This window comes from Talpa occidentalis, unplaced genomic scaffold (genome assembly GCF_014898055.3).
Source record: "Talpa occidentalis isolate TD23 unplaced genomic scaffold, MPIMG_talOcc4v2.1 talOcc4.3, whole genome shotgun sequence".
Taxonomy (NCBI): domain Eukaryota; kingdom Metazoa; phylum Chordata; class Mammalia; order Eulipotyphla; family Talpidae; genus Talpa; species Talpa occidentalis.
This window is the reverse complement of record NW_023603184.1, coordinates 33704021-33727075: the sequence shown is the minus strand read 5'-3', so window position 1 is coordinate 33727075 and position 23055 is coordinate 33704021. Positions and strand designations below refer to the sequence as shown.

The following is a 23055-nucleotide window of genomic DNA, read 5'->3' as shown; positions in this document are numbered from 1 at the left end:
TGTTCAGAGACCACACTAGAGCAGAATGTTCATCTTTCCTTGCTGTGTCTTTAAGAGCTGCAGGAATGCAAAAGAGAGTCTGGAGGAGGGGTGGGGTCTCCTGACAAGACTTCTGGGAAAAGGATCCTGGGAATTTTTTTCCAGTAACTAAACTGAGATTCCAAGTTTGAAAAGCTGGGGGTGGCTTGTGTTGGGTCAGGCCTGTGATTGGCCTGTAGAGTCCAGTAGGGAGGAGGAAAGTAAAAGTAAAACACAAAGAGCTGAGGAGAGGGGAGAAGCCCTCCTCGCCCCTACCCCAACTCACACCCCGCCAGACCTGGAAACAGCTGCAGCCACTAGCCTGGAAGGGTCAGTGAGTGTCAAGGGTGATGTCAACAGAGGCTGGACCAGGGAGCTCTCTACCCACAGTGGGCCTGCAAGGCCTCCGGGGACCAGCTTGCCAACAGCTGGACTTGATCACCAGCTTGCAAAGTGAGGTCAGGCATCTGGTGGAATAACAAGCAAGCTTTGCTCTCAGGCTGTTTTTAAAGGATTTGCCACAGCAGCAGCTAGAAAGCAGGAGACCACCACCTGAGCCCTTGAGTCTTCTTCGAGAAGCACAGCAGAAGGGTGGCGTGCAGGACGATGAGGGCCTTCCAGGGAGCTTCTGCTCTCCTGGCTCTGTTCCTCGCAGCCTTTCTGCCCTCGCCCATGGGCACCCAGGACCCCGCCATGGTGCACTACATCTACCAGCGTTTTCAAGTCTTGGAGGTAGGTGCATCTGCTCCCCTGGTCCCGGGAACAGGCCTCCCCATGAAGTCACCTTATCCTACTCACCTTTCCCACCCTCCTGGGATGCAGTTCTCCCAGATTGTAAATGACAATTACATTGCTAAAGGAACACTTGAAATTTTTCAGTCTAAAGGCTTAGAGCACCAACTCCAGAGTCCACACTGCAGACCCCTAGCAGGGCCTCACTCTGCTTGGACTTGGTGCTCTTCCCACCTGTAAAATCAGGATGCAAATAGAATTTATCTCCCACAGTTATTCTGAAGATTTAATGATTTTTAAAAAAAAATTTAAAGATTTATTTATTTATGCATACAAGAGCTGGGGTACAGGTCAGAGATGCAGGGGTAAGGGGATGAGAGGATTCACCAGAGACAGAGTGGGGAACAGAACAGGCAGACTGACTGAAATATACTGCTGAGGGGAGCAGTGGGCGAGACTGCTTAGCCATGTGGGTTGCTTCCTGGCTGGCGGGGGATTGAACTCGTGCTGCAGAGGCTGCAGATGGCTTCATAGTGTGGTGCTTAACCCCTTATGCCACCAGGGAGGCCCCAATATTTAATAAATTAATCCATACTCAGAACATCACTTGGCATGGTGGTAAATGTCCAAACTATTATTTAATAGTTCAATTTTTTAAATAAGAAATTTTTAAAAATTGGACATGTTTTCTATATATTACTATATTGGGGTGATAATGGATTTCAGATTTTCTTTTCATAGTATTGTACTAATTAGCTGTCTTAGCACTTGCCAAACTGGACTGGATTTAGAAATAGCAGATTTCTAGAGAAAGTGTTAGGGCCTTCTTTTCCATATGCTGCAGCTACCATCTCATTAAAAAATGCAAAACTCAACATTTTTGCAGCATAGATAGGCTTCCAGGACAAATGTGACACACCCCCATACTCCCCCTCCTTTGGCTTCCCCCCTCCCCCACCTTGGATACATCCCTGGCTTTGATATTGGCTATTTTATACTTAATTGCTTTGTTTTTACACAAGTTAAATTTTGATAAATTAGGGTCTCCCCGGTGGTGCAGCGGTTGAGCGCTGGGTTGAGAAGCTGCCCGCAGCCTCTGCAGCGCTGGTTCGATCCCCGGCTGCTTCCCGGCCACCAGAGGAGGGTCCCACATGGCGCACAGACCTCTCCTGCCGCCCGCTGCTCCCCTCAGCAGTGTACTTCGGTCCTTCTGCCTGCTCTGCTCCCCGCTCTGGCTCTGGTGAATTCTCTCACCCTCCCGTGCTTCTGACTGTACCCAGTGCTTGTATAAATAAATAAATAAATAAATAAATAAATAAATAAATAAATAAATCTTAAAAAAAATTTTTTTTGATAAATTACTCATCTTCTTTCAAAGACACGCATATCCAATATTTATTTCCTATATTTTCCTATAAACTCTTTTAGTCCACATTATTTGCTCATTTTGTGATAGAGTAAAATAATTCCACTGAGCAGGCTGGACTCCTTTCTCAATGTTTAACCAACAAACTAAGGCCTGGAGGCAGTGGCTGCAATGCCCCCAGGCTAGTAGCCTCTTGCTGCTTCTTCCCTTGCTCTCTCCTCAGACACCCCTCCCCAGTATCACCTCTCTAAAGGTGCCAGAATTATGCTCAAATTCGGGCCCTCTGCATTTGGCACCACCTTGCCCTGGGATTAGCACCAGCCAAATCCCTGCATGTTTTTCTCAATGACTTAAGAGTTTTCAGACAAAAAAAGTATAAAATACAGAATAATACTTTGTTAGCTATGAATGTGGATTTGAAAAAGATGAGGATATGATCTGCATAGGTTCCCCGCCCAGGTTGAGGAAGCCAAGTCCCAGGTGGCAGCCACTGTTGGCCCGCGGCAGACACTTAACAAAGTTGTCTTTGTTCTACTCTCACTCCCACTCTCCTCTCCCCCTCCGCTGCTCTACCTCTTCCTCTCTTTCCCTTCAAAGCAAACACACTTAAGCCTTGCATACTGCTGTTTGGAGTATAAATTATTGTGGAGTGCATTTTGGTAAACTGCAAAATGAACCTTAGGTATACCTACTCTTTAAAAAAAAAAAAGATTTATTTATTTATGCATACAAAAACTGGGGTACAGGCCAGAGATGTGGGGGGGGGTGAGTGGATTCACCAGAACAGGAGGATTGACTGAAGTACACTGCTGAGGGGACCAGCGGGCAAGTCAGGAGAGGTCTGCTGCTCCATGTGGGTAGCTCCCTGACCGGGGATCAAACTCGTGCTGCAGTGGCTGTGGACAGCTTCATAGGTTGCGTCTTAACCCCTTGAGCCACCAGGGAGGCCCGAGAACTCATTCTTGAACACTAATGGATATAACTTAGGTGACTTAGTATGACTAAGGTTAGTTTCTGATTTTTTTTTGGATTTATTTTATTTATTTATGCATACAAGAGCTGGGATGTGGGCCAGAGGTGCGGGGAGTGGGGAGTGGAGGGCGGAGGGGGAGGGTGGAATGGGAGGATTCACCAGAGACAGGGCGGGAAACAAAACAGGCAGACTGACTGAAATACACTGCTGAGGGGAGCAGTGGGCAAGACAGGAGAGGTCTGCTGCGCCATGTGGGTAGCTCCCTGGCTGGCCAGGGATCGAACTGGAACTGCAGAGGCTGCAGACAGCTTCACAGTGCTGTGCTTAACCCCTTGCGCCACCAGGCAGGCCCATTATACCTGCTCTTTGACCCAGCAATCCTGTTTCCATTCTTCATTCATTTATTCTCTCATTCGGTAAGTGTTTAACTAGTCCTACTATGTGCTGGGCCCGTGCCAGTCTCTGGGGATGGAATTCCCTTCTGGTAATTTAAGAAAATAACTAGAGAAATACAAATGTATTTACATTACAATGTAAATACAAAGATTTTTCTTCACTGTTTGAATAGTAAAAAACTGAATAGTAAAAAATATCCATCAGAGGTTAGTGGAATAAATAATGTATTTTCAATTTGATGCAATTCTAAATCATTACAATTATGGTATAGATACATATTAATTGGTATTGAAATCTGTTCACAATATACCAGCAAGTCAAAAATATGTTATGAAACATATGCATAGTAAAATCACATTTTAAATATATATTTATAAATTTAGGACTAAATGCAAACATTTAAGAACTTGTAAGAGTGGATACAGTCAAGTATCAATAGTACTTGGAGTTAGGGAATTCTGGGTGATTTTTAATCCCCCTTTTGATTTTTTTGTAGTTCAAAAGTATTTTTCTATGACTGATAGTTACTTGTATTATTTGAGTAGTTTAAATAGCTAATAGGAATTTGGGGATTTATTTTCTGACTGAAGCAAGGACTGGAAAAATGTACGCGAGCCACGAGGGCGTATGTGCAAGATTTCCGAGAGTTCTCAAAAAACATATCGGTATTGCTGGGAAGATGTCAGACCTACACGAGCGAGTATAAGAGTGCGGTGAACCAGCTGGCGCTGAGAGTGGAACGCGCCCAGAGGGAGATCGACTACCTGGAGTACCTGCGCGAAGCTGACGTGTGCATAGAATCAGAAGACAAGACACTGGCAGAAAAGCTGGCCCAAGAAGCTGAAGAAGATAAAAAGATCAGGACTCTGCTGAATGCAAGTAAGAGAACTGCATCTTTTATTACCCCCTCAGAGACCTTCACACTCACAGACACAGACTCAGCACCGGTAGGGGCTGATGAAGGATGGAGTAAGGGTCAGAACTGGATCCATGTGTACATGTGCTGGAAGAGACTCCTCAGTAGGGCGCAGGTGTTGGAAGGAAGTTCCAGTCTCAGAAAGCAGCTTTGACTTTCACAGGGATATCCTAAAGACCCCATAGAAAGTCAGGGCTTTGGTGTCAGGGGTCAGCCCAGGAAGGGCTTCTCCTGAGAGATCTTGGTTGATTGAGTTGTGTGGTCCCAGAGCCTCCCAGGGAAAGCCATGGGGTGGTAGAGACGCCCTGCGTGGGAGGAGCAGGGAGCAGTTGCAGATGTGCCAGGCAATAGTCTGAAATTGGAAATGGCAACAAGCACCCCTCAGGGCCAGGCACTGCTGTGAGTTACTATCATATGTACTGTCAGGATGTTGATATCCAGGGGCTTTGTTGCCATTCTTGTAATCCATCAGAATCACTTCCAGGCCATTAAGAATAATGGTTAGGAACTCAAACTATAATAACAAATATCACCAGCAAAAACATAAATGAGAAGGGAAATTTCCAGGCATGAGTCCATCTTATTAAAACAATGAGGGAGATAAGTCCCCCAGCTCAGAGTTGGTATTCTGCATTGGTTTCATTGCAAGTAGGAGTAACTTTATTTATATGGTAATTATGCCCAAATACGAGCAAGCAGCTCCACCAGGGAACTAAGGCACAACCTGAGGGTCATCATTGTGCCCAAGGTTTCACCTATCTTTTCAAAGTAATCCTTATTAAAAGAACTCAAAGGATAGAAGGGTCTTCCAAAGAGATGACACTAGATCTGCATTGTAGACAAAGAAGTTAAAGAAGAATGAGCAGAGAGCACTTTTAGGGTGGATATATCATGTCAGTGTCGCTAGGATACGTAATGTGGACATGGAGTGAGTAAAAGCTGTGGGGGCAGGTGAGTGTAGAGACAAGGTGAAGAATTCAGCAGGACCCATATAATGTAAAACCTTGCAATGCTAAAATAAGGGCATTAAATTTAACTGGAGAAGCTATCAAGAACCAGTGAATCATTTTAAGGAGGGGCATGACATGAAGAGGACAAACCTAGACAGAGAACACACCCACGGGAGTACTGTGTCGTCTGGGAAATGGGTGATGGTGTGTGTATTGCGCCAGCGAGATAAGAGAGAAGATGGTGCTGAGAGCCATTAAAAGTTGGAGTCGGTATGACTTGGTGGCTGATAATAAAAGTGAAAAGTGAGTGAGAAGGATGAATTTAGGATACTTCTCCAGGTTTTTGGCTTATTATTGGTGGTTGGTAGGAAACATGTTGAGATAAGAAGCTTGAGAGGAATTTTGCAACACTCATTACTATTTTTGTCAGAGCACATATTACTCAGTTCCTGGTTCATTCATTTGGTCACAGCTTATTTTCTGCCTCCCCTGGATCATGAGAACCTGGATCCTGCATGGCATATTCAATGCTGTATTCTTCATGCCTAGAATAGTGTCTATGTTCAATAAATATTTTTTAGTAAATAGCCAAGTGAGCAAATGAATGAATGGATTGGGGGACCATTCACCAGGGAGAGGGGTTATTAGGCTTGGATAGAAAAGAGGACATGTTATCTCTTAGTCAGCAGACAAGGAGGAAGGTGCCTTATCTATAGTGTGATGCAGCTGATCAACTTGGTCAAATAAGTGATGCTTTTTGGTCTCAACATGGCCTTGAGATGAACCATCCTCTGAAAAGGAGCAAAGGGAGATATGTAGGGGAAAGGTGGGGAGGGTCTTATCTTCTCTGATCTGTTTGCTTCCCTCAACATAAACTAGATCATACTACCCCTTTTTGTAATTTTTTTTTTTTGGTCATTTGCCAATTATCGGTGTCAAAAAGTCAACTCAAATCTCTTAGCTTTTTATATGGGGAAGAGTCTTCACAAAGTGGCCCAAAGTCATCTCCACTCTCTTTTACTCCGCCCTTAATTTCTCCATATGCAGTTACAATATGAAAATATACCTAAGTGTATTCTAATGTTTTTCTACCCCCTCTTATGATTCAAAACTACCGTGGATTCTCCGTGAATTCCCCCACTGGGCAGTTGTTCCACTGTATTCCTAGAGCACCTCACTCAGTCCTCCCGTGAACATCAGTGCTCTTGATCACACACGTCTGTGTGCTTTCGATTCTTCAACTAGACCATGAACACACTGACACCCTCATTTCTGTATTCATAGGCCTCCCCTGGAGGAGGCTGAAATGTCTCTAGAAGAAATACTGATGGCAAAAGTCCCTCAGAGCTTAGTTTAAGGAAAGACAAACCTGTAAACTATCACAACCATGTGATTAGTGCTCCCTGACCTATAATTTTCAGAAGTTCTCTGTCTTAAGATCGACTTTGGCATGTCCATTTATTCCCCTACCATGTGTGCTTTGTATTTTACCTACTGTACACCTGCCCCACTTGTGGGCCATTTCTGTTAGTAACTCTGCCTGTATTAGTTTTCTAATGCTGGGTAACATTATCACAGCTTTAACAAAATTAACTGATTTGGGACCTTAATGATAACTGCAGAATCCTTTCATCTTTGCCTTATGTCCCCTGAAAGGTGCTTTCCTATCGTGTTCATGGGCCCGGCCCTTGCAGGAGGGCATTATGCAGGGAATGAGACCAAGGGTGGGACTCTTGAGGGCTATTGCATAACTCTGCCTACCTGAGTGCACTAGTCTGGTTGGCCCAGCTGGTGTGGCTGATTGCCTGTACCACCATCCTCTGCAGATGCTGACCTTCTTTTCTTCAACCTCTACCTGAAGGCTCTCAACACTAAGTCCTTAAGTCTCAAGTCTGAAGCTTTGCATGGACAGACATGTTGAGTATATGAGTGAGGCAGGGGTCGCCAGAGGGCACATCACAGGATTTTATTCATACATATACTCTGTAGTAGAGGTTTTTTTTTGAAAACCTGTAGGGAGAAGATGATGCAACTTCCTTGGAAAATTCAGCCTGTGTCTTAGGAGACCTCCAAGTAATTCTAACATCAGTTCAAATAGTTTTTATTTATTCTAGGGATATTTCTTGGGCAACAATAAAGGGCCAAATACTGAAGATAATTAGTAGGATAGAGTTGTTCTATAATTACACCATTTCTTACAGAACGGTTCTCAAGACTTCAACCTTTATTTGTTTATTTTTAAGATTTATTTTTATTTATACAAGAGCTGAGGTACAGACCAGAGTTGAGGGAGGGTGAGAGGATTCACCAGAGACAGAGCAGGGAGCAGAACAGGCAGACGAACTGAAAGCACTGCTGAGGGGAGCAGCGGGCGAGACAGGAGAGGTCTGCCGCGCCATGTGGGATTCTCCCTGGCCAGCCAGGAATCAAACCGGCGCTGTGGAGGTTGCAGATAGCTTCACAGCACGGTGCTCAACCCGCTGCGCCACCAGGGAGGCCTTCAACCTTTATTTAGAGATGACTCCCAAATGATATTCATGTGAGGGACACAATCCCAGGGTTGTTTGGGGACTAGGGAAAATTTTCAGGATATTAACACACACATATACAAAAAATTTAAAATGAAGTGAGTGAAAGTTACTTGAGTAGTATCTGACTTAAGTTTGAAAATCATCCCAAGTCTTTTGTTCTATAACTTTTATTAGTAAAAAGGAATTTTTGCTTTGCACTTGATGGCTTATGGCAAAGCAACCTTCCCTTAGATATTCAGATTGAGAATTTATCCAGTTAACAGTCTTTGGCAGAATCAGCAGGCTCCAATCTTTTGTGGACAAGAGTATTAACCTCTTTTTAACTTAAAAAGAGCTTGCAAAGAAAAAGTCTGAAGGCAGTGAAAAGAAGTCATTATAGCAGATTTGATTTGATTTTCTGTTTTAGTCCAGTTTCTTTTGTTGCAAGGGTGCAGGAATGTTATCCTAAGTAACCCTCTCCCTGCTGAATTAAATAGCTCACATCTTTTGTTAGATCATGTTTCAAAGAAGAAAGTCTGTTGCTGCAAATTTAAATGCCTTTGGGATCCATTCAGGTGTCAATGTGCCTGCCTCATATTCAAAGTTATTAAAAACAAAGCAAAAAAAAAAAAAAAAAAGCAAAGTGAAAATCCACTGGAAGCCAAATAAGACATATCTGTGTGCCAATTCCCAAGGTCCACTAGTTTGTGATGAGCAGAACAAAATAATCAGAGATATGTGACTCTAATTTGTAGATTATTTAACACAAAGGAAAGGATTAGTCTATGGTGCAGGTGCACTTGAGCATACACACTCACATGCACCAAAAGTTGCTGCATTTGTGGTGCCAGCAACACCAGAGGTATGTGTACAGCTTTTCCTGTGCTGTTCCCTGGAGAGCCCCTTAGGCCAGATGCTGGCTCCAGAAAGGCCCATGCATGCAGCACTGCTTTTGCTTGTTTATCTGGGGAGACTGCAGTCTACGAGATCTCCAGTTCCCACACAACGGAGACCAACAGGAGATCCTGGCGTTGTGAGAACTGATAGCTCATGGCCGCAGTGGGGTGACCCTCCATTCATTTTCTTGTAATCCATTCATTGTTCATTCCTTTAACAAGTGTCTAACTGAATCCCAGATATATGTCGGCAGTGTGCTGGCCATTAGAGATGGCACATTGGATGGATAACATCCTTGTCTTCAAAAAGCTTATGGTCAAGTGAGGAAGTATTGAAACAAGCCCAGAGTAAGAGCCCAGCAGCGACTGTGCTGGAGGGTGTCACAGAAGCACAGCAGCAGGCGGCAGTAAGTCAGGGTTGCCATGGAGATGGCAGGGGACCTCTGGAATCTGGAAAGTAACTCTAGTAGAGGTTTAACGTTGGAAAAGCACTAATTAAATGGAGACTAGAATAAAAGGCACTTCAAGTAAGTGAGTAGCACGTGGAGCACATGATGAGGCTCAGTGTTGCCTAGATCTCAGGTGGAAGAAGCTGGGCAGCAGAGGTAGAAGAACCAGGCCCCAGCTCAGTTGCTTCATGATAAGCTAGTTCACACGTTCAAGGTGCAGAGAATGAAAATAATGTGAATAGCAGTATTTCTTTGCGTTTATTATGTGCCAGGTAATCTTTAAGCATTTTCTATATCTTGTTAGATACTATCATCCAGTTTTCACAGCCCAGTGAGATAGGAATTATAGTCACCCTCCATTTTAGAGATGAGAAAATCAAGGCACTGAGAAGTCAAGCAATTTGTGCAAGACCCAGAGCAAGATTCAAGCCAAGGCAGCTGATTCTACACACTCGAACCTCGCCCACTCTGCCATTCTGCTTAAGACAGATGAGCCAGGAATGCCAGGGCTCAGAGATTATAGGAAAGTCATCAGGCTGTGACGGCCCTCAGAGAGGGCCGGCAGTAGGGGGCATTGAGTGTGCACACAAGGGAGAGACTAGAGCCAGGGGCATCCCCAACGTTGCCACAGAATCACTCTAGGTAGGAGCCCAGATTTCTGGGACTAGATGCCTGCCCACAGACGCTAAGCTGTTTCTGATCTTCTCATAGGACATACTTGAAAGCTCTTGGTCACTATTTGATTTCTACTCACAAACAGATGGGTTTAGATCATTCTTTCAAACCTGGCCAAGAAACATGGATTTTCTTTGCCCACTCCCTTGATTTTAAGTTCCCTGCCCTCATTTATTTTTTAAACAAACCTCCTCTGCATTCCTTATTCTCTCATTTCCAGAATTCCAGTTTTTTGAACTAGAAATCTCAGAAGCATCCCTTTGGCCCTCATCTGACAGGTCACCATATCTAGGAGGTTCTTCCTTCTGATGGTCTCACATTCATTCTTTCTATCTTACTGCCGTCACCTCATCTCCAGTCAAGATTTTTGCAAGAGCCTCCTAATCCATCTTCCTGGTGTTGGCCGCTCCCTATTCCAGGACTTGATCCTGAATTGCCCCAGAGTTATCTTGCTAGAGTGAGTCAACTGTAATCCACAGGTTCATGCAAACTCCATAAAATAGCAAAAAGAAAGCCATTTATAGCCCATCTAGCTTTTCTTTTGATAATTTGCTTTGTTATTCTCCATAAAATAACATTCTCTATGAAAGCAATACCTGCTTGTTAGATCAAAATCATGAATATTGTATTTACTTTTATTGTAAAAGTGGTTTACAGGGGCCTGCCTGGTGGCACAAGAGGTTAAGTGTCAGCACCATGAAGCTAACGGCAGTCACTGCAGCAGAAGTTTGATCCCCTGCCAGGGAGGTGACCCACATGGCGCAGCAGACCTCTCCGGTCTCACCCACTGCTCCCCTCAGCAGTGTATTTCAGTCAACCCGCCTGTTCTGTTCCCCGCTCTGTCTCTGGTAAATCCTCTCATCCCCCTGTACCTCTGGTCTATACCCCAGTTCTTACATGCATAAATAAATAAATCTTTAAAAAAAAATAAAAGTGGTTTACAGACCAGCGAAGTATCTTTGAGCACTTCTCAGCTTCCCTCTTGTGCCACTGCTGCCCTCCCATTCACCTGCTGCTCTAGGCTTTGCCTTGCCTTTTACTCTGAGGACATAAAATATATTTCATGCACCCTGAGTTATTCTAGCTGTGTTCCTCAAGTCTATCACTGTGCCTGTAACAAAGAAATATCAGTATTTTCTGACCTTGAATATTTTATTCAAAAGCAAAGATTGCACTGTTATTTTATCCAATGACCAGGACTGCCCTGCTAGGTAGAATCTGTTACAGGGCAAGTAGAAAGGCACCCCAGGCCCCACAAACCTGTCTACTCTAAATGGGTTCTGCCATCTGCCACATCAACACAAAACATATGAGACTTTAATGGGAAGGAACTTTAATACAATTAGGAAACAATACAGGAAAGGCAAAGGATCTAGTTTCTAAATCAAGCACCCAAAGTTACCCGTCCCCTCGTGGGTAAAAGTCCACCCAAGCAGGATTGGCCCAGAGCAAGGCCCCAAAGCCTGCCACAAGTCTAAAGCATCTTCCCGTGGGGACCCACAGAAAAGGATCAGAAACAGACAAGTCTGGAAGGAAAAGAGCAAAATCCAGATAAAAGTTGCTATCGTCACCTCCCCACGGGTCTTTCACCCACATCTGTGTCACCCAGTCCACGACCAAAAGGCAAGCGCAGTTTCTTCACATGTCTCTCTCTCTATGTGTCTCCTCCAGGTCTCCTCTGGCTCCATCCTGCTTCCTTCCTTCCTCAGTCTCCTCTACAGCTTCTTCTCTCCCTGCTCAGCTCCACTCTCCTTTTTGGGTGGGGCAGGAAACCTGGAACCTCCCCCTTTCCTGGGGACCACCCTGTTACAATACTATTCTGACTTCTTTTCAGATAAAGAAACTGGCTGGGAGTATTTCATGCAGCCCCATCTTCTCTCCCATTCCTGCTACCTCCAGGAGGACTCACCACTGAGGTCTGAAAGCTTACCACAAGTCTAAGGCAACTTCTGGCTGGGTCAACCAGAGGAAAGGGTCAGAAGGGGTCAGGAAAATCTGGAAGGAAAAGAGCAAACTCAAAATACCCGTCAAGATAAAGGTGGCCATTGTCAGCTCCCCACGGGTTTCTCACCCACATCTCTGTCTCTTTCAAGTCTCTTTTCCCATGTCCCCTAAGTCCCTCATACAGGTCCAAGGCCAAGAAGCTTCTTCACTTGTCTCTCTGCTTCATGTGCCTCCTCCAGTCTTCTAATTTCTCCATCTCTCCATTTCTTCTTCTTTCTTTTTTCTAGTCTTCCTCCTTCTCCCTTCCAGCCTTTCCTGAGGTTTTTCCAGCTTCAACTTGCTGCTCAAATCCATACTTCCTTGGGTGGGGCAGGGAACCCGGAACCTTCCCTTTCTATAGCTATCACACTCTTATACAAGTGTTGTAGTTTTGTAGAAATGTGGGGTCCTTGGGTTCACTCTGGGAAAGGTGTCACCAGAGCTCCCGTTTCAGTGACACACGGCAAGTTCCCCAGGTGAGTTTCTCCATGAGACAGGGATGTTACTTATATTTAAAGAACAGGTTCATTAGGGAAAGGGACTGGAGAATAAAGGAAACCTGCATAGACACAAGTGGGCAGGAAGAGCTGCCCTGAAAAAGACAGGTTTGCTGAGAGAGGCCTGCATGGTTGCAGGCGGGCAGCTTTGAGGGGAGCTGCCTCTGCTGAGGGAGGTCAGTGAAGAGAAGTCCCCGCATGGTGCAGGTCACAGGCAGGCAGGAGGCAGGAGGCTGCTGCCCTGCAGAGGGAGAGAGTTGGTGAAAAAAGGCACCTGCACAGGTGGGCAGTGGGAGTGCTGCCCCAAGCCTGTGCAGAGACTGCCCTGATAGAGTCTTCTTCTCTTTGCGAGGGGTCACTCTTGCATGGAGTGGCCTAGTCATAGCAAAGTCTAACACTGTATTTGTCCCTTGATAGGTATTGACAAATGTTTATTCACGTGAGTATAATTCAGTTTGAAAAGTCAAGTTCTAGAACAATATTTTAAGAGGCAATCAAAATACTCACGATTGCTCAGCACACTCAGGAATGCTCTTCTTTTTAATGAATCTATCACTCTTCTTCCCAAACAAACCTGCTCTTCCTTCTCTGCTGCTATCTCATGCACTCTATCAACCCCCATCCTTGAGTCTGTTTTATCACACAGGTCCCGCAGTACACTCAGTTATTAAGACTTCATCTTTCTTTTTCTAACTCCCTCTTGATGTCATACTCGTTTTCCTTGCCCATCACTCTTTCATCTGGATTATACTTACAGAAATTTTCTACCAGTCTCTTGGTGTTCCAGTTCCCCACCCTGCCTCCAGTTTATTCACTTCCAACATCCATTCTGATGTTTTTAAAACATCACTCTGATTGAGTCACTCCCATATAGAAGGACAAGTCTCAGTGGAGGGTGTTGCCATTAAATAAGAAAAAAGTATTAAACTGATTCCAATAAATAATATTTGTGTGTGAATTCACTGTGAGGCCTTGGGCCAAATTCTATCCTAATTACTTGCCTGAAATTCTGCCTAAGGAGAAATCACAGGTTTTTTTTCCCTCCACTGGTTTGCTTGGAAACTCATATGCCATTGTTTCTGTTAAATAATTTGCATCTTGGCTTGACTCAAAGTTTATAATTTTATTTACTATCCTTCCTCAACCTTTTCCTCCTGCAAATTATCTCTTCTCAAGGGACGCACAAGAGAGTATTTTCATTTATCCTTCAGCTCAAACACTGGCAGTATATTCTCCCCAAATTCTAAAAAAGAGGAATTTGTAAAGATACACTATACATCTAGAAGAAACTATGGAAAAGATCCAGCCTCAATTCCTCTCCTTATAGCTGGAAAAGCTATGGCTAAAAGGACTTGTCAGGAGACACAGAGAGAAATAGAAACAGTTCACCCCACTCCTAGCCCCAGCTTCCATCTACAAAGGGGAGGGATAGGAGATGCAGAAGGAAGGAAGCCCATGGTGGAAATTCTGTTTTTTCATAGAACTAGGTTTCTTGATCAAAGCTATCTAGCAAAACTCTCTTATTTATTATTTCTCCAAGAACTAACTTTGAATAGAAGGAAAAAGCAGAGTGTGTAATTTCTGCTATATTTTAAATGAACATTTTCCTCTAAGTAATATGCTTTGTTCCTTGAGATAGCCCCGCTGTAGCTGGGCTGCAAGCCCACTAACTCCACCCAGGAAGATGGGCAAGCGGGGACTTCCTAGTCAGTGCAAATATCACATCAATTTGTGATGAGGTGCCAGAATAGCCATTGCCCTCATCTGTTCCTCTCCAGGCACACCTACATTCACCCACTCCTCACCCCATTATATCCCCATCCCCCATGTTCCTGTGCCTGGCCAAGGTATCCTGGCTGACCTTACCTCCTCCTCAGACTCAGCTCAGAGGCCCCCACAGCTGTATTATGACTTATTCAAGTAACTTATACAAGTCTTTTTTTTTTTAATTTGGAAAATAGAAATTAAAATATCTACCACTTAGCCTTATTGTAAGAACTAAATATGGTAAATAAAGTACCTATCACAGCAACAAGCATATTATATGTATACGCAGGCATTTCTTAACTTCTCCAGTCCTTGTGATGGTGTTTTGTAGAGTTGCGGGTCCCTGGGTTCACTCTGGGAAAGGTGTCACCAGAGCTCCCGTTTCAGCGGCACACAGCGAGTTCCCCAGGCGAGTTTCTCCATGAGGCAGAGACGTTAATGATTTCAAAAGGCAAGTTTATTAGAAAAAGGATAGGACAGTGAAAGACACTTGCATAGACACAAGTGGGCAGGAAGAGCTGCCCTTAGGGGAGGAAGCATGAGATTTTTATCCTCTTCTTTTGGTGTGAGGGGCTCATCTTTGCGAGTGGTCAGATTGTTAGATTTTCCAATTTTGGACAACTATGCAAAACCAGGATGGGACCGGAGATCTGAGGGTGGGAGCAGAGATTCCAGGGTTGGCCCAATCTCTATATCTTTACCCTCAGGTCTGTGCTCCACTCCCTATAGCAGTCTGATCCTGCTTGGGCCTTATGCTTCATGATAAGGCACTGGTGCCCAAGGGTCACGACCTCTATGGTTAGGTTTATGGTCATGTTGCTTCCCTCTACCTCCACCTCCTTGTGAGTCAGGTTCTCGACTTGGGGCACCTCCTTTCCAGTCTTTCTATTCTTGTCCTCCATCACTTGTGCTTGGTCATCAATTGGAAAACAACTTATGACCTTCTCTAAGAGCCCATGGGCCCCTCCTCTTCCCCATTAAACATATCTATGATCCCATATTCACTCATCCTCTGTGACCACCATAGAATGCAGGGAGAGCAGAGCATTTTCATGAGACAGACTCATCTGGCGAAACTGAAAATGAGTACACTGGGCTCTGGCAGAGATGGGCCCTGGGAACGGCAGGGCACTCCTCCCTCTTCCACTTACCATCTACAGCTCCCAAAGCTCAGCCCAGTGGGGGTCTTCTGTTAGCTGCTCTTGGAATGCATAAGGTTCTCAACTGGCTCTGGACAGAGTGTGGATATCTGGGAGTTGCCATGGATGACATGACCACTGAGTGTGAAAGTTTATAGTAGGAAAATTTAGCCTGGAAATTTTCACAAGGTCAAAAACCAGAGGTGGGAGTAGGGATGGTTAACAAATGGTTAAACCTACTATGGAAGTTTCTAGGAAGCGGAGGTGGGGTCAGAAAGGATTCTCTGTCATTAGAGAAAACCATCCCAGTGCAACCCCAAGGCAATGAAAATCCACAAAGGAATGAAGTCTCTCAAAGAACACTATATATAAGGATACCCCTTGCTCTGGCCAAGTACAGACCTTATCCTAAGATAGCTCACCTGTGTCTATGCAGGCATCTCTTTTTCCTAATAAACTTGCCCCTTTAAAATTAGCCTTTGACTGTTTATGCAAACATCTTTTTCCTTAATAAAATTGCCTTGTGCCACTGAATAGGGACTCTGCCAAAATCATCCCCAAAGGGACCCAAGGAACCCACTCACCAAACCCCCCAAAAAGGATTGGCCTTCTCAGGCCTCGACTCTTCCCAGTTATGGTTGCCTCCCCCACCCCCCACCCATCACTCCTGCCCCCACATATTCCCTTGATGAGGACTTGTGTCAGATTTTTAAATGAAATAATGGATTTGAAAGTATCTTAAAAGGTTTAAAGTACTTTGCAATTTATTATTACTTAAGGAAGGTCTGTGGTCAGAACGCCGGATGTGCAGCACTGTTTAGACCCTAGAAAAACATTTGCTTGAATGAAGCTATTTTCCTCATTAGTTTAACAGATATTTAGTGATGCCACAAAGTTCTGTGTCAGGCAGTAGGGAACAATAACAAACATGGAAACAGATGCCCTGCTTTTGTACAGTGTTAGTCTAGTGAGGGAGAAGGGCAATAAGGGAGCAGATAAAACACATATGATAATTACAGAGTAAGTTACATGATCTCAAGGAAATAAGAAAAATGCTCTAGTGGATAATTGAGGAAAGACATATTTAGACACAGTAGTCACAGGAAGCCTCTTAAGGAGATGATATTGAAACTGAAATTTAAAGGATAAGAAGGTGCAGACCTGGGGGAAAATCAAGAAAAAAAGACACCACAGGCATAAGGAATGCAAATGCAAGAACCCTGAGGTGGATAAACTTGGCACCTCCTAGAATATCAAGAAAGCCAATGCAATCACATCACTGAGAGTGTGGGGAAGAGGGGAGAGGATAAAATCCCAGAGACAAGTTCTGGCCATATCATGCAAGTCCCTTAGCATGGGCAAGGGGTTAAGATTTTATTCCAAGTGTGACAGGAGAAAGGGTTTAGCTAGTAAACGACATTACTTATGCTTTTAAACTGATGACTGGTACTTCTTTGCAGAAAATATCCTGTAGGTAAACTATTTTTTAAAAAGATTTTATTTATTTTTGCGTAGATCTGGGGTGCAGGCCAGAGGGGTGAGAGGCCAGGGGGTGAGAGGATTCACCAGAGACAGAGTGGGGAAGCAGCGGGTGAAACAGGAGAGGTCTGCTGCGCCTGTTAGCTCTCTGTAGGTAAACTATTAATAGAATAAAATCAGAGCTCAGTTAGGAGACTACTATGGAGTCTAGGCAAGAGATGGGGGCTCTCAGCGCATAAGGGACTAGTAGGTAGGAAGAGAGGGAGAGTTTGGTATGTGAGCATTTTAAGTGTAAAATCCTAATGTCAAGGTAAGTTTCACCATCAGAACTTGTTGGCAGTGGGAGAATAGAAGGAGAGGAAGCAAGGATGACTTCCAGGTTAGAAACTTGGCTGATGACTCTTGTCCAAAACAGAGACAGCAGGGAGACAGAGAGTGTAGGAATAGAGATCTGTTTTGAATAGGTTAAGTTTGAAGATATCCACTTGGGGACATTGAACAGCAGTCTGATAAATGAGTTTGGGACAGAGTAGACATCAGAAGGGAATGAATATACACCTTTGGAATTTGTCATCATTTAGAATGTACATGAATGCAGAGCCAAGTGAGTGAGATGACTTGGAAAGCCATTGTGGATAGAGAAGAGGTGTGAGGTGAAGATGAGCAGGGACCAGCAGCAGATGCCAAGGGAAAAAGTCTCCAAAGATGAGAGGATACACAAAAGGAAAGTGGGGGGTTCCAGAAGAAAGATTCAAGGGGAGGTAGCAATCAAGTAATTAAATTTTGCCAGGAAGTTTATTAGGATGATGATTGGGAACTGATCCTTGGATCATGGCAGTTGGTGATGACCCTGACAAAAACTGATTTGGTGTAGATGGGTAGTTTAGACTAGTGGAGAACTGAAGCTGATTAGTTTGACCTAGGGGATAATTGGAAGTATGAAAACTCTCCTTTCAAGTAGAATATAAAGTAGAATAGAGAAATGGGACCACTCTAGAAAGTTTATTCAGGATATATGATCTTACAGCCTGTTTGTTTGATTACTGAAGGGAATGATCCAGTAGTGAGGGAGAAACTATTGAGACAGTAGAGAGGGGATCATTTCAGGTGCTAAATCTTTGTGTAGGTTAAAGGGGATGAGATCCAGTACAAAGGTAAAGGGAGCAGGAGGGGAGGATTTGGTGCAATGGGTTGTACATTTCGTGGTTGGAAAATTAATTTATTCAGCAACTTTGTCCTACTATGTGCCAATTGCTATTCTAGGGCCATGACATACAACAGTGAATGAAACATAAGTCAAAGCACATTTCCTCATGGAATTTAAAGTTCTATAGAGAGCAGTCAGACAAATAATAAACAAACGGGAATGCATAACATGTCAGAAGATAATAAGCACTATGGAGAACAATTAACTGTGTAAAGGGTTTATGGAGAGCTGGAAAAGAGTGCTGCCGTTTTTCATAGGGTAGTCATAAAAGGCCTTAACGATCAGGGGAACATTTGAAAATAGACCCAAAGGAAGTGAGGGAGGAAGCCATGAGGCTATAATGACTGACCCAAACTCCCCAATAGCTTCCTAGCTAACTCAGAATAAAGCTTGAGTTTTTACTTTCCAGTTATATGTGACTGTGAGTTGCTAGGAAACCACTGGGGAGCTTTGGCTAGACATGTGCTGTGACTCAACTTACACTTAAAAAGCTCCCTGCGACTGCTGCAGAGATGGACTGTGGGCGTTGAGAGTGGATGTGTGACCCCTGCCTAGGACACCATGGCATAAACCAGACAAGAGATGCCATAGTTCTCTCATAGTTCTGTTTTCTTAGTGAAATAAGAGGCAAGATCTCCATGCAAGAATGAAGGTGTGATGGAGGCTGGAGGAGAGAAGAGAAGTTATGATATTGATGGATGATGGTTGATTGGGCCTTCCCTGGCTGTATACCTCTCTTTCTTGTGTCCAGTTTCACTCCTATTACCCCGTGTCTTTTTCTTTGACTCCAGATGGCCTGCCTTGACCTGAAGAACCAGAATAGTTAAGAAATTGACAACCCATTAGCACATCCGGTTTCTTATATCAAAGCCTGTGAAAGGATTTGGAATGATTCTTTCTGTCCTCAGAGAGAAGTTATATACCAGATTCTCATTCCACCACCCCACCTCCAGCAGTCAGTGAGAGAGGACTAAGACCATTTTCTCCTACCCACAAGGCAGACGTTAGCAGGATTTGAGGGAAACCCATGGGGTTCCTCAGGCTTCTAGGGAAGTCAGCATTGCCTAACAGGGCAGTCCCAACAACAAGGCCATAATTCAAAATTATAACCATTTTCCAAAATGACCAGTGGAACTAATGACATCTTAGCCCATATATCTTTTTAACATGGTCTCCATGAGCATTCCAAGATTCTAAGGTCCTCCAGGAGATAGCATATTTAAAGACCGAGGTGGCAGTGGCTTACATCACTTCTGTCTACATCCCATCAACAAACCGCAGATCCATGGATGCAGCCTAACTACAAAGGCGGTTGCAAATGTGTAACTAGGGAAGTAGGAAAGGAAATGGTATTTGATGAACACAGATACTGTCTCTGTCACAAGCAGAAGAAACTGGTGGGAGGGACACACAGTGGTGACACAAAGATAAGGGAAAAGAAATCCCAAGGAGGAACTGAGCAATACTGTCATATCACAGACATGATCAAGGATGATCAAGTAAGATATGGACATAAAAGGTCAGACTTTTCATTGCAAAGACCCTGCTAACATTTTTTTAAATGTATGCATTTTAATTTATGCATACAAGAACTGGGGTACAGGCCAGAGTTGCAAAGTGTGAGAGGATTCACCAGAGACAGAGTGGGGAGCAAAACAGGTGGATCTACTGAAATACACTGCTGAGGGGAGCAGCAGGCAAAGCAGGAGAGGTCTGCTGCTCCATGTGGGTAACTCCCTGCCAGGGATCGAACTTGTGCTGTGGTGGCTGCAGATAGCTTCATAGTGCTGCGACTTAACCCCTTGAGTCATCAGGGAAGCCTCAACCCTGGTAATATTCTGAAGAGTAATTTCTATGGAGTTGTGGTGAAGTGAAAAAATGAGAGGTAGAATAGATAGACTATAAGCTACTGTAGGAAAATTGAGCTATATAAAATGATGGAAAGAGAGAGTTAACTAGAAAAGCATCCCTAATTGCGGAGAATTGTATTTTAATATAGGAACATTTTTACAAGTTAAGGAAATAGTTCTCCTTCATATGAATGAAGGAGAAATAAAAGATAATAGGAAGGTAATTCATCAGGGATATCTCTGTGTGATAATTTTATTTTAAATGCTGACAGGGGGTGGGGGTGAGGAAGCAATGTGTGAGAAAGGCAGACACATCATGTTTATCAAGTAATCTCCCTTTTTTTCTCCTGTTTGGCCAGCCTGTGACAATATGCTGATGGAGATAAAGTCCCTGAAAATAGTGAAGAGGACTACAGACACGGATGGGTCTTGGATGAAAGATGTTATTGGCAACTCTCCAAAGGTTTATTTCTTAGTTGGATCCAGAAACAACACTGTTTGGGAATTTGCAAACATACGGGCATTCATGGAGGACAGCAGCAAACCAGCCCCCCGAAAATTAATCCTAACACATTCCTGGCAGGGAACAGGGCAGGTGATCTACAAAGGTTTTCTATTTTTTCATAGGCAAGGGACTCCTAATGAGATCATCAAATATAATCTGCAGAAGAGGACTGTGGAGGATCGACTGCTGCTTCCAGGAGGGGCGGGGCGAGCTCCGGTCTACCAGCACTCCCCTTTCATTTACATCGACCTGGCTGTGGATGAGCATGGGCTCTGGGCCGTCCACTCGGGACCAGGTATTGGCCACTTGGTTCTCACAAAGATTGAGCCTGGCACTCTGGGAGTGGAGCACTCGTGGCATACTCCATGCAGAAGCCAGGATGCTGAGGCGTCCTTCCTCTTGTGTGGAGTTCTCTACGTGGTCTACAGTACTGGTGGCCATGGCCCCCATCGCATCACTTGTGTCTATGACCCACTGGGCACTATCAATGAAGAGGACCTGCCCAAGTTGTTCTTCCCCCGGCGGGCCAGAAGTCACTCTGTGATCCATTACAACCCCCGAGATAAGCAGCTCTATGCCTGGAATGATGGAAACCAGATCATTTACAAACTCCAGACAAAGAGAAAGAAGCCTCTAGAATAATGCATTCCAGCCGGGAGGGAGAACCTGGGCCTGGCTACCGCTCTCCAGGACAGGGAGTCCACAGCCCCTTTGTGTCACTAACCACATCCAGGGATAGAGTCCAGAAGGGGGATGTATCTGTTTCCTTTCTCAGATGTTGCTGCTTTAGGTATCTTCCAACAGCTTAAATGTGAATCTGTCATTCAGAAATTTTTAACAACTTCCATCACCCACCCAAACCTCCTGGCTCTCAAGGCCTTGATCCAGCTTACTTTGAGCCTTTTCTTTTATTAACATTGACTCTAACTGCCCCCTAGCCCCAGCAATTAGAAATGTAGGGCCCCCCATAATCCTCCTGGCTTTTTTCTCCTCTGGCTTTTGCTCAAGTTCTTCCCTCCTTCACAAATTCCTGTTGATATTGTGCTGTTTTTCACTGCCTGACTAAAGTATTATTTCTTCTCTCTTTAATTTTTAAAAATTTAAATTGTTTGATAAAAAAATTATTCAATAACATATATTATAACATTATATAAGTTTCAAGTGTGCATCATTTTAAATCAAATGTATATACTACAATAGTGATATTGTAGTATTGGTATTATCATGGTATTAGTGAAATTTCACCACTAAAAGTCCAATTCTACCCTTCACCACACCACTGACCCCTTTTACCTGATTCTACTTTTACTAGTACTATTTCTTATTGATGTTTAATCTTGAATTTCCCTAGCCCTTCCTACCTGCCCTTTTCACCAGCTAGGTAGCTGTAAAAATAGAGCAAAAATATGAACATTTGCAAACCACGGTCTAGTTACAAAGTGTATGCATCTATGTCACCTCAATTAGTTCTCACCTCACTCTGTGAGATAGTAGAACAAGTCTTTATAATTGCTTTATAATTCAAGATGAATTATAAAGTTTTTATAATTGGAGATGAGGTGAGTTTAGGCAAGCCATTCATAGTTACAAAAGGACAATAGAGTTAGAAAATTCTGCTAGTCCCAAGGAAGCCTCCCATATGTATGTCTGTCCCTGCAACCTTTGACAAGCAATATGTTCACCATTTCAGCCTAAATGGCCTGCCTTTTAGTCAGTTTTCTTGTCTGCACAAGACCTTGTATAGTCCTTGCAAAAGTCGCTTCCTCCAGAAAAACAGCCTAAGGGTGAGAGCCCCACCTCTAGTGTCCTCTTGTCTTACCACCCCCCCTCATTTCTCTCTTCTTGCTTGAAATATTGATACAATAAAACTGACACCAAGCAAATAAACCTCACCTGCTCATATTTGCCTATCTGCCCACAGCTTGAAAGCTTTTGGGGAGTGCTGCCGGTGGACAGTCCCAATATACTGAGGCCTTTGGTAAATATTCTGGAATCTGGATGGGAGCCAGAGAGCAGGCAAGTAACTCCCTGCCACCAGAGCTGTGCCTCTCCCGAGGGGCTTCTTCAGGATCTTTCCCAAACCTTCATCAGCCTCAGCCTCGCTGGGGTCACAAGTGCAGGTGGTCGTGCCAGTCGGTGTCATGTGCCAAGACCTCTCTTTCCAGGTTGGTCACATGAGAGGGTTGGCGTGGTGTGTTGCAGCTGTTTTCCTACACTGCCAAGCCCAGGCTGAGCCCAGAGGCAGTGAAGAGAAGTCTTTCTCTCCCTATGGCATTTGAGTAAAATGGAATTACCCCACAGATCCAGCACAATCACCCATAGACCTAGTGGGTGGTACCGAGAGCTCCAGCCCATTGTGGGATGAGGCAGGTATGAATAAACAAAGATGATATTGCCCACTCTGTGGGTAAGGGGACATATTACACAGGAATCTGGAATGTGGACTACCTCCCAGAGGAGGGGAGAGTGGGGTAGTCAGCATGGGATTGGATGCAAGTCCTGAGGAACACATAGTTCCTTTGGAGGTCCAGGGAGAGGACATGTGCCTTCTGCCTTTCATCTGCGATACGCTTTGATTTGACAGTTCTGCAGGGTGTACCTGCCAGTAACACCCACGCTTGTGCCTTAAATTCCTGCACTAGCATTGCTCTTTTAGGGTAAGGCATTTTCTCCAGGAAGCCTCTGGTAATGTGCCACTTGGTTTGCTGAACACCAGGGCAGAACAGCATGCCTGTACACTCTCTTAG

The 23055-nt window shown here is 44.2% G+C and overlaps 1 protein-coding gene across 1 annotated transcript; it reads left to right on the top strand.

Annotated features, from left to right (window-relative positions):
• Positions 1–580: 580 nt before the first annotated feature.
• Positions 581–22340, top strand: OLFML1 (olfactomedin like 1). The gene is made up of 3 exons (XM_037522759.2): positions 581–750; positions 4076–4364; positions 20163–22340. The coding sequence occupies exons 1-3, from the start codon at positions 625–627 to the stop codon at positions 20948–20950; spliced, it is 1203 nt and encodes a 400-aa protein (XP_037378656.1). The 5' UTR covers positions 581–624; the 3' UTR covers positions 20951–22340.
• The last annotated feature ends 715 nt before the right edge of the window (positions 22341–23055 follow it).

What these genes read in the sequence shown, in the direction of transcription:
- OLFML1 (XM_037522759.2), top strand. Translation starts at nt 625, where the DNA reads ATGAGGGCCTTCCAGGGAGCTTCTGCTCTCCTGGCTCTGTTCCTCGCA. An exon ending in AGCGTTTTCAAGTCTTGGAG is followed by an intron (nt 751 to 4,075) that starts GTAGGTGCATCT and finishes TTCTGACTGAAG; the next exon opens with CAAGGACTGGAAAAATGTAC. An exon ending in CAGGACTCTGCTGAATGCAA is followed by an intron (nt 4,365 to 20,162) that starts GTAAGAGAACTG and finishes CTGTTTGGCCAG; the next exon opens with CCTGTGACAATATGCTGATG.